This window comes from Motacilla alba, chromosome 11, assembly GCF_015832195.1.
Source record: "Motacilla alba alba isolate MOTALB_02 chromosome 11, Motacilla_alba_V1.0_pri, whole genome shotgun sequence".
Lineage (NCBI taxonomy): Eukaryota > Metazoa > Chordata > Aves > Passeriformes > Motacillidae > Motacilla > Motacilla alba.
The window spans coordinates 7,791,591-7,807,280 of record NC_052026.1 but is presented as its reverse complement, the minus strand read 5'-3'; the positions used below and the strand labels follow the sequence as shown (position 1 = coordinate 7,807,280).

Sequence of the window (15,690 nt, the reverse complement as noted above, 5' to 3'; positions counted from 1 at the left end):
TATTTATTTTAGAAAGTGCTGTTTTACTTTGCTGTGTTGGGAGGAGTATTCAAATTCATCTCTGAAAGATGAAACAGTAGATCTTGCATTTGTCTGCTAGCACTACCTCCCTGGTTTTCATTGCCCTTTAAAAAAAAAAGGCCTTAAAATGTTTGACAAATGTGGATGTAAATATTTTGATTCTGTTGTGACAGTTCCTGCTAGTTCTTGTTTGCGGTAGTGGTTTAAAATTAAAGCAGGTGAATGGTTTTGTATTGCTGCCTGTCCTGTTGTTTTACCCTGAATCTTTTCCAGGCTGCTGTGATTATAGCAGGAATTCTTCTAGTGGGACAGTTACTATCTGTAGCAGTTTACAGTGTGGCCAGAGGAAATGAGCTGCCACTGCTTTTACTTTTGATGAGCTTCAGCTATTTTGGGATATTTTTCTGAGGGACACAAGTTAAATCTCTGCTCCATCCACTGCTCTGGCTCACTGCTGCACAGGATTATTGTGCTCAGTGGAAGCAAAACAAAAGGCACCACAGTGTGGCTGTAGTGGCTGCTGTAACGGGTAGTTCTTATGTTTGTTAAAAAAAAATCTCTACTCAGTTACAACCTCCTCAGCTCTGGCAGCCGGGACAGGAAGAGCTGGCACGAAATGCCTGGCATTATCTTCAGAGTGCCATTAAACCCCTCACCTTCAGGTGGAGTCCACGGGGATAAGACTTAGGAAGTGGAGTGATGTGTCAGCCAGAAAGTCATCCTTTAACTTTCTGGGGAGCAGCTCCCTGGTTTGCCATGCTGGAAACTTTTCTAGCAGTCCTTATGCTCTTCTAAAAAAATGCAGATTTGTTTTGTCCATGTGTAAACAGACTGTGCTGGAATTCCAAGCATGTCAGTGCTCTCACAGTGCAGAGCAGTGCAGGATTGTTTCTCCATCTGTTTGGTAAAGGATTTTTCCCTCGTGGTTTGATCAAAAGCAAAGCAGCAGCACAGAGTTACCAGGCTGGGGTTTTACCCAGGGGGAGTTTCTTTGCACTTCTTCCCTGCACATTTCTCACAAGGCAGAACATGTTCTGAGACTGGGGCTGTCATCTGTAGTCTCAGAACATACTTGTGAGTAGAAGAGTACAGCTCTTAAAATACTGACACAGAAGCAGGTTTTATTTATATCATTTTATTAGATTAAGTCTTTTGTCAAAGTTGTAAAATCTTTTGTAAAATAGGTGTTGAAATTCCCACTGAATTGATTACAATCAGTGCTGTTATATTCCAGGTAAATCAGCTTTGTTATCTACAAAAATGAAAGCAAAGCAAACTCTTTACTTTTGATTTTTAGGCAGCTTCTAGAACAGGCCGTTGTGACTGGTACAGTTTGTGTTCCATAAGCACTTTGGGCTTTGTTTCAGAACCAGTGAGCAAGAGCAGGATGTAACAGCACCCAGGATTTGCTCGTGGGGCTGCCCCTGCAATAAGGAATGCCAAGGGCCCCGATTACACGCTGAAGCGCAGTTCTCACTGAGGTTCAAGGGGAGATAAGACACAAAGCTATCAAAGGACGGGAAGGCTGTCAGACTTGTTGAACCTTACATTATTCACACTGAATAAAGATTCAGAATTTTCTTGGCATTGTTCAAATGGATTTAACTTCCATAGGTGAACCTCCAAGCATCGGCATCCCAGAACCTCGTGGGTCTGTAGTGGGTAGGAACAGAGGACACGCACTCTGCCCCTCCAAAACATTCCTGGGTTTTTTCATTAAGGCTCATGCACACTCCATCCCCCCTGCTGCTGCAGGGACAGCTGTACAGATGGGAATTGATGTGTTCTTTCCTACACAATTCCTACATTGCAGTTCTGACATTGCTTCCTGCATTTGAAAAATAGAACAAACTAGAACCAAGTGCTAGAAGAACTTCCTAACTTCATTTATTAGGCCATAGTGCTTCTCTTCAGATGCCTTAAGCGTATTTGTTTAGATTTCAAAAACCTTATTTCCCCCAGATCCTGCTGCTCCTTAGCACATTATTATTCATTATTATTACAGATATTTTGTAAATAAGTAAACCTGCAGTTGGCTTTTTGTAACAACCCCACCTACGACCTGCACGTTACTCCCTCTTTAAGGATGTGACCAGCTGCTGCCATGTACACAGACAGGCTAAGGAATTCTCTCATGCTCAAATCCATCAGGAAATGAGATTCGAGGTTCTTTGCTGATAAAAAGCAGCAAATGCCCCTAAGGAGCAGTTCCAGCTTGGTAACTGCAGCAGCATCTTCCTTCTGATGGCACCGACACCCCATTCACACCCATTTAGCTCATAGTTGCACCTGATACCTACATGTAGCTGAAAGAGATCAAGAACTATGGAATTGGAGAGAGAAGCAATCCCAGGCCGTGTCCCTAAAGTTTGCTGTTCAAGTGCTCCAGCCTGGCCTTGACTGCAAAGCCGCCGTCGAAGGCGGCGTTCAGCACCTCGTCCAGGCAGCCGGCCAGCACGAAGGTCAGCTCCTGCCGCACGTGCGCCGCGATCTCCTCCAGATCCTTCTCGTTCCTTTGAGGAATGATAATTCTCTTCAGGCCGGCTCGGTGTGCTGCCAGCACTTTGTCTTTAATTCCCCCAACCTAAGGAGGAGAAGAGATGCATGTATAAAAACGATGAACTAATCTAATAAAATAATTACTGTAATATCACATCAGGAGTTAAATTTTGAGGAAAGGTTCTGCCTCCCTCAGTCATTTAGGAAAGCAATTAAAAATGCAGAGTTGTAGCTCATCATGTGCTTAATGAGGGAAATATGTTAATATGCTACAGTATTCTTTCTGTAACAGCTAATACCAAGAGAAAAATTTAGGAGTGCAGGTACAAGAGAATCAATAGTGGAAAAGTCTTTTCAAGACTGCTTTTCAAGAATTTCTTTAACAAAAAGTGAACTTTGGTTTTTTTATATCACGCGCTGAAATCCTGCACCCGCAGCAGAACAGTAGATTTTTCAGATAAAGGCAGTGTTAGATTTAAGGGGGAAAGAGTCCTCAGGCAGCAATGTCCCGTGAAAAATAACTTGAGTACAACAAAATACGCACAGCAAAGCAAACCTGTGTTCAGGAGTGGAGAGGCACTGCGCCACTGAGCCTCCTGGTTGAGTTGCTGATGAGATGTAAACGGGGGCTAAACTAGTTTATCTTACAGCTGCAGCTTCTTCCCCCAAACTCCTTTCTATTCCTAAAGACCATCTTAGAGCAGAAACTTGTAATTGTACAATGCTTTAGAGGAGAGGAAGGGCTGTATTACAGCACAAAGGGCAAACCCTGGCTGCTGTGACGGGCAGGAGTGCGCCGTGATCCTCACGTGACCCGCGGGTCCGGCCGTGCTGCACGCTCGGCAGCAAGGGCAGCCCCTGGCACAGCCCTGCAATTCACTGCCTTGGGGAAGGAGGAGAATATGGTTTAATACTTACAGGTACCTTATCTCTGCACGCAGCTTTAGCGGGCAGTCAGGACAGGCTGGCTGCAGGGCTAAGCTGGCTCCCACCAGAGGCACTGCAGGGTGCTCCAGAACCCTGGACAATGGCCTGTCCTGTCAGCCTCTGCCCCCAGAGCCTCCCAGGCCGCTGCCTACCCTGGCACCTCTGGCTCTGTCTCCTCTGCAGGAAACAAAATCCTGTCCCTGATTTCCAGCTTCATCCTCCTCCTGTCCTTCATTTGGTATGGGATGGTAACTCCCACATTGGCTTCAGCACCCGTGCCAGGCTCCACTGACACTGAACTCAACTCTGTTTGAACGCCTCTGCCTTCACGCTTTGGCAAAGCTTTATGGAAACCCCATTTGGCTGAGCTACAGCCAAGGATCAACATTTAAGAGGAACTTGAAAGTACCACGGATTCAGGAGCAACCTGTATGCAGCGAGAGCTGTAAGTCACAACTCTGCAAAGACACCACAAGTCGTTCTGTACCAACAGTCTGAGGAAGCCTATTTAGAAACTGCAGTGCAGGCTCACATTTTAAGACTTTGAGGTTTCCTTTCTAAGCAGACATTTTAATGTATTTTCCCAAAAAGCCACATCAAGGCTGGCTTTAGGTTGAAAGGCAAAGCGGAGGAGTGGGGCAGTCCTGCAGCAGCCTGGCCTCTTCCAAGTGCACCAGCAGAGACCGCGTTGCTGCTAAGGAATGATCCAGCAAGGCGCTGGATCCACTCTTTTCTAAGTGGCTATAAACAGACTTTATATCCAAAATAGGAAGAATTAACACAACTTAGCTCTTTTCTGCAGTGATGCTTACTGGAAGAACGAGGCCTCTTAGTGTAATTTCTCCTGTCATGGCTACATCTGAGCACACCAGCCGCCCACTGAAGAGTGAAGCAAGGCAGGTTACTATGGTAACACCAGCAGATGGTCCATCTTTTGTGACAGCTCCAGCTGGGAAGTGCAGATGGATGTCAGTGTTGTCAAGGAGATCAAAACTTCCAGAAGCTTAAGGAAAAAAAGAATGGTTTGAATGTTAAAAATCTAAACCCATTTTGTTCCTGGTCTTTATTCTAAAAGCCCACCAAGAACTAAAAGCCTTGGCACTATTTACTAACAGGCTGAAAAAAACCACAATATTGCAGAGGCCCTAAGAAAAAAACAACAAAGAAATCCCAATGAGCTTTCCTACATCCAGATTCCTAGAAAAAAATGTAACATGATAACCAATAAGCTTGGCATTTGCATGCATTGGGAAATTGAGAGTAGGGATTAATGTGGAAACCAAGGAATTTCAACATAGAATTTTTATGTCCCAAACCATCAATGTCAATGTTCAGAGAACACTCCACAGAAACTCACAATTATAACCCAGTGGAACTCTTATTGATGTCCTTCCACCTGCAATGGAGTACATGGAGTGTAAACCAGAGAGGCAAACATGCACACAGGTAATGCCTGCAGCATTTCATACATTAATTACGTTTTGGTTTTTAACCTATCTAAACTTACACAAATAGTGGAAGATACTGGTCAATTATTTGCCTGATCAGCCGGTGATCAATCTAGAAAGCACATTTCTATGAGCACATTTCCTGGGAGGTTCAGACAAAAAAAAATGGTTAAAATGTTCTTGTCCAGAGCCCTACTGCACTGCAGTTCCACAGCTGCCATACAAACCCAACATTCTCAAAATCTAAAACTTAACACTAAAACACAGAACCTATTGGAAAAAAGCTACAGACTTCCCTATCTGTCTCCATCATGAAAATACTGCTGGAAAGCTCGAGTGTAAAGAGGCAATGTCTGCCACAACCAAGGAGAAGCACCTTGGCACTGAGGCTGTCCACAAGCTTCCAGGCTAGGGCAGGGAGACACAACTCATGTTCTGCCAGGCCACAGCCACCTTGGCTCAGCAGCAGCTGGGAAAGAACTACACAAAGGCATTCAGGAGCTGATCTCATCTTTAGGGTAGCACTGATGGCTGAAACCCTTTCCCTGTTTCACTGCACAGCGAGTAACTCCAGGGTTACTCAGCTGCCAGCAGCAGTGTCCCCGCTGCCCACCGTTGGTGAGCTGGTATCTCTTGGCGTTGCTGCGCAGCCAGCTGATGGCCAGGTGAGCCGACTCCTTCATGACGTCCCCCAGCTGCCCGGTCAGCGTCAGCTGGCCCTCCCCGTCCATCCTGCTGGCTTCCACAAACATGATCTCCCCTCCCAGGGGTGTCCAGGCCAGGCCTATGGCCACCCCGGGCTGGTTGAGGCGCTCGGACACCTGAAGGGAAACACAGGAAGCAGTTTAGGAAACGGCCATAAAAAAGTTGCAAAAACAATTCAGTAGTTGGCTTTGAAACAACTGTAGCCATCAAAACAGTAAAGTTAAGCCAAGCGTCTGATCTCTTACATTTTAATTTATTATTTAATGGAGCAGTAGTTCTGGATATGTGTAAACACTAATTACACACAGGAGCTGCATGTGGCAGCTTAGCTTAAGGCCACGGCAAACATCTAGGCGTGTCATTCTTGAAACCTTCCCTACCCCCAAAACACCGTAAGAATCTTTCTCCTCAAAGGACTTCAAGGATTCAGTCAATCCTAACTGAATGTTTGTGTGACTTAACCCATCTGCTGGAGTGTGTTTGCCCTGACTGTTCCTCCTGTGACACAGCCTATTTGCTCCCCAGTGTCCCCTACAAGCCTTTTCAAAGGTGGTGGCACTGCCTGAGCTGTGGCCAGCCAAGCCCCCGATGTTGCTCCCTGCAGACATTTACAAACACTTCGGAACAGCAGAAACGAGAATGTGCTCCCAGGCCAGGCAGAGGGGACACCTGACAGAGCCCCTTTAGGAGTTCCAAGCAGCCAAGCAGCCAGCAGCTGTGCTGGCAGCCAAAGCCAAGCAAGGCACACAGCCCCTCCTCCTGGTTCTCTCCCTTACCTGTGCACTGGCGTCAGCATCCTGCCATTTGCTTTCATTAGCATGATTTGGCTAAGAAGGCTCTTTCTTTTCCCAGCATTTAAGAAAATTGTACAGAACTGTGTGTTTCACTTTTATGGTATCAAAATACCCCACCAAGCATTTTCATCCTTGCTAACATCAGTTTCTATATCCATTCCCTGTGTGCAATTAGTTACAGTGATTTACTCAGATTATTTTAGTAGCTGCTTAGTAGCTCAGGTTAACAAAGTCAGTTCCCTGGTCACACTGAGGTCCAACAACGCTGGAACATTCCCCTTTGCACTGGAGACAATGCTATTTTGGCAAACCATTAAAGGTGAGATGAACACAATTAACTGTCCACACCCTCTCCCAGCCCACAGCAGCCATCGACAAGGTTCATTGATTTGCGGGTTTTGTTTCAGTTCTTTTCCACTGTATTCTGGATCAACTAGAAACAGTTTAGAGACTGTTTGAGAGCTCTGGGGCAGAACACAGCAAATGGGACAACAAATCAAACCCCAAATGGTTCTGACAGACTCATCACTTAGCACAGGCTCCCTCCTCTCTCCTCAGACTAGGCAGGTCCCTCCTCCTACTTGCACAAGTCAGCTGAGATCTGATAAGAGAAACTGCCTGTGTAGTAGGTGCTGATCACCTTTGGACCATTGTTCCTTGCCAAGCAACCTCTCCTGCTGTCTGCAGAGAGCCTGGACCACCCCTGCTGCAACCTCCTCAGCTGAGCCTTGACTGAGCCTGCTGACAGGCACACGTGGCAAACGCCCCGGCAGCTTTGAGATCTGGCTGCAGAAAAGCCCCCTGGAAACCCCCAACCAGAGCCAGAGCTCAGAGGAAAGCACACTGCACTGCATGAGACACTCACAAGGTGTTACAGGGAGCCCCACAAGACTGAATCACTCCTGGCACCTCTGAATAATGCCTTCTCACCAAAAGTCAGATGAATTTGAATAAGAATAAATCCTTTCCTACACTTCCTAAACAACCTCAATTAAGAATGACCATTTGAATCAGCTGGTGGCTGGTGATGTCTGCCAGATGATGAAGATGCCACTGACCAATGGAGTCTTGGAGTTTGAAAATTTTTGTAGATGAGACCAAACCAGCTGTGATTTAGCTGTACCCTGAGTACATGAACACACTGTCAGATGCATTTTAGCTGCCTGGATACTGCAAGATTTAAGTCTTAACATTCAGCACAGTCACTGATTTTAGAGTATTTCAGGTTATCATCTGCAGTTCTGGAGCTACACCAACAGTGCAATGGACAAGAAGCTGGTACGTCCCTGATTCGTGATGGGAAGATGAGAACCAGTTCAGTCACTTCTGGCCTTTAGCATGTTTGTTTTCCTTCCACAGGTTCTCCCAGCCTGACTGCATCAACTTTTTTGCTTCTCTTCTGATTCATTCCCTGGCAAATCACTGCTGGCAAAGCACATTAACAGTGGCTTCCCTCTGAGGGAGGAGGATTTCCCAGAAATATCACAAGACTGACAGTTCTTAGATAAAAATGCCAGTCTAAACCTGTACTTTGGACAGGTTTTGCTTCTGAAAGACACCCTGATGTTTTCCCTGATTAGAATTGTGCATGTCCCAGGAAACAGAGCCATTCTTTTATGGCATTTGCACTTTCATTTCCCAGAACAGGCCATTTCCCTGACCTGCAGCTTCTGTCCCTTCAACTACACTCACGTTATGAGATTATAAACCAATCCTGATGGGCCTTCCTGTGGTGCCAACAATCTTTGTTACTCGAGCAGAATTAAGGGTTGAAAGAAAAAAAAGCTACAAAATCCCCTAATACATCAACTAAAATCCAAGCCAAAAATACAAATAGTTAATTATAAACCCACTGGATATCTTAGAAATCCTTTCCCCCAAAAGTGTGCTGTGCTGAAACATTTCATGAAATCTTCTGCACTTTAAACTGTTGAGATTATTCTTTCAAAGCCTCGCTATATGATTAATTCCAACATTTGTTCTGTAGGGAGACACGTAAGATTATTTGTTTGTGAGAAATGAATTAAATCAGCAAGTAGGAGCTGAATGTTCTGTCATGTCTCCCTGCTGGGAGAGCTGTGCAGACAATAGCCAAGCACTGCCCTGGAAAGGTGAAAGATGAATCCCTGGGTCAGGAATTCCCTGAAGGACAACAGATCAATTAAGTCACGTCATGTTTTCAGTTCCATTTGCTCAGCCTCATGCAGGTACTGACACGGTGGCTGCCTCCATCATGTTTTTGTTCCAGCTGCTGATAAATGGCAAAATGCAGGCCCAGGGTGAAGCTCTGAGGCCAGACCCAGAGAGGAGAGCCAGCCTGTGACTACAGAGAACCCACGGCAGCCAAGCTCAGAGCAGAGCTCTGCTCCTCCAAAGAATCCTGGGGGGACTTGAGAAAATTCTAAGGAATAACACATTATTTGGGAAAGTTCCTTAAAATAGGAGTTATGTTGTTACCCGAGCAATTCACATGGAAAAAACCAAAGTGTATACTGAAATTTATAAATCAATACAGCAAATAGTACATGGAAAGAAATCCTCGGCTGCTTGGGGAACTGATCTGTGTGGATTCATCTCGACTTCTATTTATGCACTAAATTTGCCTTCTAAATATGGAAATGTTAAAAAAACCCTTTTGAAACAGAAGTCACAAGCTTCAGTCAGTCTTATTTCAGTTTAGAGGCCAGCAGATCCATGAAATGCTTATCTGCAAATTTATGGCATCTATCATGGACCCCAAAACAAATAAACAAAAAACTCACAAAAGATAACCCCCAGCTAGCACTCCTATATTTGTACACTTGAAATTAAGAACCACACTTTAATTATGTAATCCTACAGGAAAAAGACAAAATAGCAGAAATTTTTTTCCAACACAGCCACACTACCAAATTTAAATTAACTCCAGAAACAAAGCTGACACCAGGTGGAACATCTAAAAGAGTCCCATATTAGCACTCAACTCTTACATTTGTGTCATCTTCCTGCTGGGTACAGAGGCTTCTCAGAGTTGGAAAGGACAAATATAAGTTGCTGACAATGCAGTCATTTGCCTAAAGAGTAAATTCTTCTAATTTCTGAAAGTAAAACAAATAAATCACCAAAGAACCCATGGGAATGCCCTGAGCCCAGAGTGACCAGGCGCTGGCCTCTTGGTAATTTATCTTCCCTGCCTCCCATTGTCCCACTGTTCCCATCACAATCAATGGCACTGGCTCCTTCCAGTTTGTTTCCTCATTTCTGCCTCTTCCTTAAGAACCATGATAAAATCTTCATATCCAAAAGCCTCAGCTCAGGTCTAAAAACTGATTCATTCCTTAACAATCATTCATTTTCTCCTGCTGTCCCAATCATCTTGCCCCCTTTTTGTTCTTGAAATCCCACTGGAAGTCTGGTCCTCTGATTTAGGAGAAAAGAACTGTAAGAGGAAAGTTCTCAGAAACAGAGAACAACTGTCAGTGTCACTGTCACTGGTGAAATGAGAATCCCAAACTAATAAACTACTTTAATTGATGGCATTTCCATAGAATGGAGCAAAATACAGATGGGGGAAAGCAAAAAAATCTGAAATATGCCTACTGAGGAGCAAGCTGGAGGTGCCTGACTGATCATAAAACATTTTAATAGCTAAGAGTCACATTAACCTAAAGAATGTCTGAGAAGTTCTGGTGCAAAATGAAGTGGTTTTAATACCCAAAAATGCTGCCTGGCTTAAAGGAGGTATGAGGAACAGGCCTTAGCACAGCTGCTGCAGAGACAGGATTCCTGGGTTCCACTTTTGGCTTCTTTCCCAAGACCACCAAACATCCCCCAAACAAAAGCAAAATTGTTTCAAACTGAAAAAACACCACCACATTCTTCAGCACTGCTGCAGGAACCTTTGCTAACAGAAAAGACAGGGCATTACGTCATTTAGGTACCCTGAATTGAAAGAAATGAAAAACTTTAGGTGAAAACTCACTTTGTGGAACATAAAGAAACACGGTGCTGTTATTGACATAGTCTGAAGTTATTAACATTTTATAGACTCAGTCAATAGCAATAATGATATCAGCCAGAAACAGCATCAAACAGAAACAAATGAGGATGTTACCTCCATGTCATACATGGGGGGCCCCAGGATATCTTTCAGAGCATGGAAATCAATTAAAATTGGCATTTCAGGTGGCAGAGCCAGGTCAGCTGTGTCAGTGATGGATTCTGGTTTGGCATCTTCTGTGACGTGTTCTTTGCAATCTAAGGGAAGAAAATATAATTTAGGATTTGCAATGGTGTTTCCTAGAAAGAATTTTTTTTAAATTTTGACAGAGAAAAATAAGCAATGAAATGCTCAGTAAGTTCAGGAAAATGTGCTCAAACCATCTCTCACAAAAATCATGTCAAATTAAAGATAATATGGCATGAAATGTAATTATTAAGCTTAAATAACAGTTCTAACTGTTCATCAAAGATAAAATTAAATCTAAAGCACTGACAGAGATGCAACTCATCAGCTTAAGTGCATTTTAAACTAATTCAAATAGCAAAACACATCAGGCTCATTTAAGAGTTTACATTTTTTACCAGATTTGTGCAGAAAACCAATATTTCACGGAATCAGAACAGTTTGGACTGTAAAGGACCTTAAAGCAGATCTTTCTTTAAGGTCTTGCAGGGACACCTTCCACCATGCCAGGTTGCTCAGAGCCCTGTCCAGCCTGGGCTTGGACACTTTCAAGGGAAGGAGCAGCCACAGCTTCTCTGGGAGCCTGTGCCAGGGCCTCCCCACCCTGACAGGGAAGAGTTGATTCCTGCAGGAGGAATCACGTGCAGTGTGGTGTAACAGGGAATGTGCAGCTGAACAGGGCAGTTCTGACAGTGCAGGAACTCCTGTTCTTTTCCTGAGTGTTTACAACTGTGCCCCAGCACAGAGCACCTCCAGGGCAGCCCTTGCAGCACAGGCCCTGATGTGACACTGCTCATCTAGATTTTTGTCTCCTATGACTTCTATGGCTTTGCTCAATCACAGAAGGGTTTGGGTTGGAAGGGACCCTTAAAGATCATCAGCCCAACTCCCCACCACACACAGGGACACCTTCCACCTACTCAGGTTGCTTAACTCACAAAACTGACATCTCCTGTCTGTTCAACAGAAAGCTCAGAACACAACACCTACAGGCTTTGTTCAGTGGAAAAATCTCAATTTAGGTGTAACAGCCTGTGGCTTTTGTCTTGAAATACTACACACAGGGCTCTGTTCTTTTCTTTGTTGAAGGAGATATTGCTAAGGTGCCATGCTCAATAACAGTAGCAGCAAAAAATTCCTCCAAGGTCCAATTACCAGACATTTTCAGAAACACCTACAGGCATGATATACTCTTCAGGAAGGGCAATAAACCCCCAGCAGCCTGACACTTCTGAATGCAATATACTCAAGTGCCACCTAGGAGGGACCACACAATTAAAGCAATAGTTATGGGTTCAGAAGGGGGCTCTTCCTTCCTTCAGTCACAGCGTGAGTGGATTTCTTACCCGCGCAGTGGCTTCCTTAGCAGAATTGCCTTCAAATTTCTATCTTCTCTTTTCATACAGAAGTGAACTGTAATGGGAACCACATCAATGCCAAAGTCTCACACCCAGCCCGCAGAGGAGCTGTTTGCATGACTGAGCTCTAGAACTGGCAGTCCCTGGCAGGGACTGACACTGCACGGCTACCCAGGGCCTGGGAGCAGAGGGACAATGCAAGCAGGGAATCATTTCCCCACAGAATCTGATCCAGGTGCAAGAGGCTGATCAGCATTTCTCAAGAGCCCTAAGCAGTGTTTTAGTGAAACATCTATCAGAGAAATGAAGAATGCTTGGACACCTCAGCTGCTCCTAAGGCTCTGTGGCACTCTCAGGGCAGTGCCTCCCTGCCCTGGGGCTGTCCTGCACACACAGAGTGAAGACTTCTGCTCCCACCCCAAACCCCAGCCTAACACACATCTGAAGTCAGTATTACACAGCAATGTACACTGAGCTTCAGGACTCCTGCACCATATTTTGGATCCAAATATGGGTTGTTTACTTTCTTTGAATTCTTTCTAATTTTAGTTTGAAAAGGAGCTTTCTGGTTCTTTTTCTGCACATCAATGCATGCACAGTAACTCAAGACCCAAGAGTTCAAACAAGTACAGAAAACCACAAATCACTGATCTAATCTATTTACCATAACATGAAGAGGGAGTCAGTGGTGCAAAAGCAATTCTCAGAGGGGATGAATGAGGATGGCTCCATTCACAAGACACAAACTTTCCTGTTATTAATCCTGATACATAAAGACCTTTTTACATATAATTTTGTGACTGTGTAATTCTCACTAATGCCTTAACAAAGCATCAAGGATAACATTCCACATCACTATCAACATGACAGCAGCAACTCAACTTCACTCAGGACTCCAATCTAACAGTTCTTATCCAACAGCCACTTCTTTCCATTGCACAACTCACTGCTCCATGGCTAAACCCCACTCCTTTACTGCAAACACTGCCTTGGTCAGATGCCTCCTGTTGGTCCAACATGTCTCCCTGCTTTTGTTAGACTACTATTTTTGTACATAATAAATTCAAAGACATAAATACTGGCAAGTCTAGGAAGCTTGACCCTGCATGCTATTCTTGCAATCCAGACTGCAATTTTAACACTATTTGATCATCTGAGATGTAATCCATATTTCAAAACAAAATTGAGTTTCAAACCAGCTGCTTTTGTTCTATACCAAGATTTTACTGCCTAACAAACACAAATATATTTATTTCACCTAGCTCTGTACACAGCAGAAGAGACAAACTCCTCATAAACAAATCAGGGAAGCTGAGGCCACCTGCCCCATTAAAAGAATCAGAAACTCTTTTCTTTGAGTTTATCTGATCTAGTAAGTAGATCCTGTTTTATGATCTGTAACAATAACAAACTCCAGACTTTTTCTAAAAATATTAAACTAAATTCTGGCATTATCTAATTTTCTGTAAAAGAATACAGTGATGTCCCAAAATGTAATTACAAACTCTAACTTTTTCTTTGAAGGAAAAAGCCATCTTTATCATCTTTTAACAGGTACTGACTATGAGGAATCTCTGCAGACACAAGTAATTAAGATTTCCACTAACAATGACAAATTGTGTTCCTTACCTTCCCCAGACTAACAGCCATAAACCACAATTCAAGCTAAATGGCATATTTATCTAAAACAAGACACCTGAATTCAGGTTTCCAGAAACAGAACTTCTCATTAGGACAGCAGCTTAATCATCTTACAGTTTGAGACAAGTTGGCAAAATAAACTCAAAGGTCAAAAAGTGCCCTCAGCAGAGCTCCAAACTGCACTAGAGGAACCACCTGCTGCTCTGCTATTACATGTCTGCTTACACAAAAGCAGCGTGGTATTGAGTTGTTTTAACATTTAAAATTGTAATACTAAAAATAAACAACACATAGCCCTCCCCAAGCAGCCAAAAATAAGTTCAAAAAACAAGTAACCAGAAAAAGGTTGTTTGTAAAATTTTCCAAGCAGAATCTGCAGCTCCTCAAAGATCACAATGTTCTTCAGGAATCTGTCTTTGCAAGTTCCCAAAATAAAACAGTCTCACGTGTAAATAATGGATTTGTAAGAAAATGGACTCCTAAGAAAACATACTGACAACAAACTCTTAAATGTAATTAAAGATTTAATCTTAATAGACATTTCATGGCACAAAGATTTAAAAAAATTAGACTGCTACCTTCTACAGATGGAATGAAAATGAGAGAATACAAAAGTCTGAAACCTCCTCAACGTGTAGCAATTTCTCATCTCCTCATAGATCAGATTCAAATTAAGCACCAGCAACACAAGTCTTAAACCCAAAGATTTCTAGCCACACTTACTGACCAAGACAGAAAAATAGAAGCCTAACATTTTAAAGTAGTTTTTAACAAAACACACATTGATTTGCTGAATTGCTACAAAGAGATATAAAAAGAGCATCAGCATGATGGACAAGGTTTCAAGTCTGTGGGCAATTAAAGGGATAATAACATTCTTTCTCATCTGACTCAGCAGCAGATGCTTTAGCACACAACAGACAGACTCAATTCTTTTAGCCTCTCCAAACTAAAAGCCCCCCAAAACTGCATTTAGGTAGAGAAGGATGGGACTGCTTCTGCTGGCAACAGCTCACATTCAAAGCCAGCCATAACATGAAACTGCACCCTAAAAGCAACATTCCACTGTCAAACTTAAATCTTATGCACAAAACTTTTAGGAAGTGTTTCTTTAGGAAGGGAACAATTTCCTGGGACCCTAATCCTGTTTACACTTACTTATATTTTAATTCAAGCTTAAATTTAATGCCAAATTATGTGCGTAGCTTAAATTTAATGCTATGTGCATTTCTCCACACAGCATCAGAAAAGTTCTCTTTCCACAAAATAATTACATTCCATCATTTGTGACCTACAATAACAATGTGTACTTGAAGCACTTGAAGGTGAGGTACTCATGCAGGAATATTTGGATAAATTAACATGGAAAAAATAACACCTTAAAAATTAATTTGTATTAAAGCCAAACTTCTCAGAACACTTATGCCTTTTTGACCTCCTACAGAGAAGTAATTTCAAGCAATTTTCAGAAATTTCAGAAAAAGGCCCACACTGCAGCCTGCAGAGCTGGAAGCTCTCCAAGGTCAGCAGAGCTCAGACCTGAGTACCTGCAGTCAAGCCACCCTGGGACTGATGCTCAGCAGATTTCATGTGTCAGTTCACATTGACCACTTTGGTCAAACTTACATTTAATTCAAAACCACGCGTTTCATCCACTGCTCTGTATTGCTGGGTTATGGAAATATTTAAGTATGTTTAAAGCCTTGGTTTCAGCATAAATACAATCCTCATTTCACCACTTTTAGTTATGAAATATTACCTGTCCTAAATCTCCCTTTGGGTCTGATTTAGAAAAAAAGTTTTTTACTCTGGGTTTCAACTTCTGTATCATGATATGATGCCTTAGTGCACAGCTGCTGCATTGTATTCTCAAGGCAGCTGCACTAAAATAGGAAGGAGAGTTTCACATATTTTTGTGACTCCTAGAATTTCTTGTAGTGTCAAAAGACTCGAGAAGTGTCTCATAAATCTGAGCTACTGTTTCAGTGAAATATCAGCCAGCATTGCTGTACACAGGGACAACTCCCCAGAGAGCTCTGAAAAATGCTGAAGTTCCCTGTGCAAACTCAACAACTGACACAAACCAACCTTCCTGCACTCACCAACTTCTACAGAAAGCTCAGCAATCACAG

At 43.1% G+C, this 15,690-nt stretch overlaps 1 protein-coding gene across 1 annotated transcript in view; it reads right to left on the bottom strand.

The window, feature by feature from the left end:
- Window positions 1–2,151: 2,151 nt before the first annotated feature.
- LONP2 (lon peptidase 2, peroxisomal) overlaps window positions 2,152–15,690 on the bottom strand; it is a 36,025-nt gene continuing 22,486 nt past the window's right edge. The window contains exons 12-15 of the mRNA XM_038147885.1: window positions 10,488–10,630; window positions 5,509–5,716; window positions 4,260–4,450; window positions 2,152–2,605 (exon numbers count right to left, since the gene is read on the bottom strand). Coding sequence (XP_038003813.1) covers window positions 2,384–2,605; window positions 4,260–4,450; window positions 5,509–5,716; window positions 10,488–10,630 — 764 coding nt within the window. The 3' untranslated portion in view covers window positions 2,152–2,383. The remainder of the gene's footprint in view (window positions 2,606–4,259; window positions 4,451–5,508; window positions 5,717–10,487; window positions 10,631–15,690) is intronic.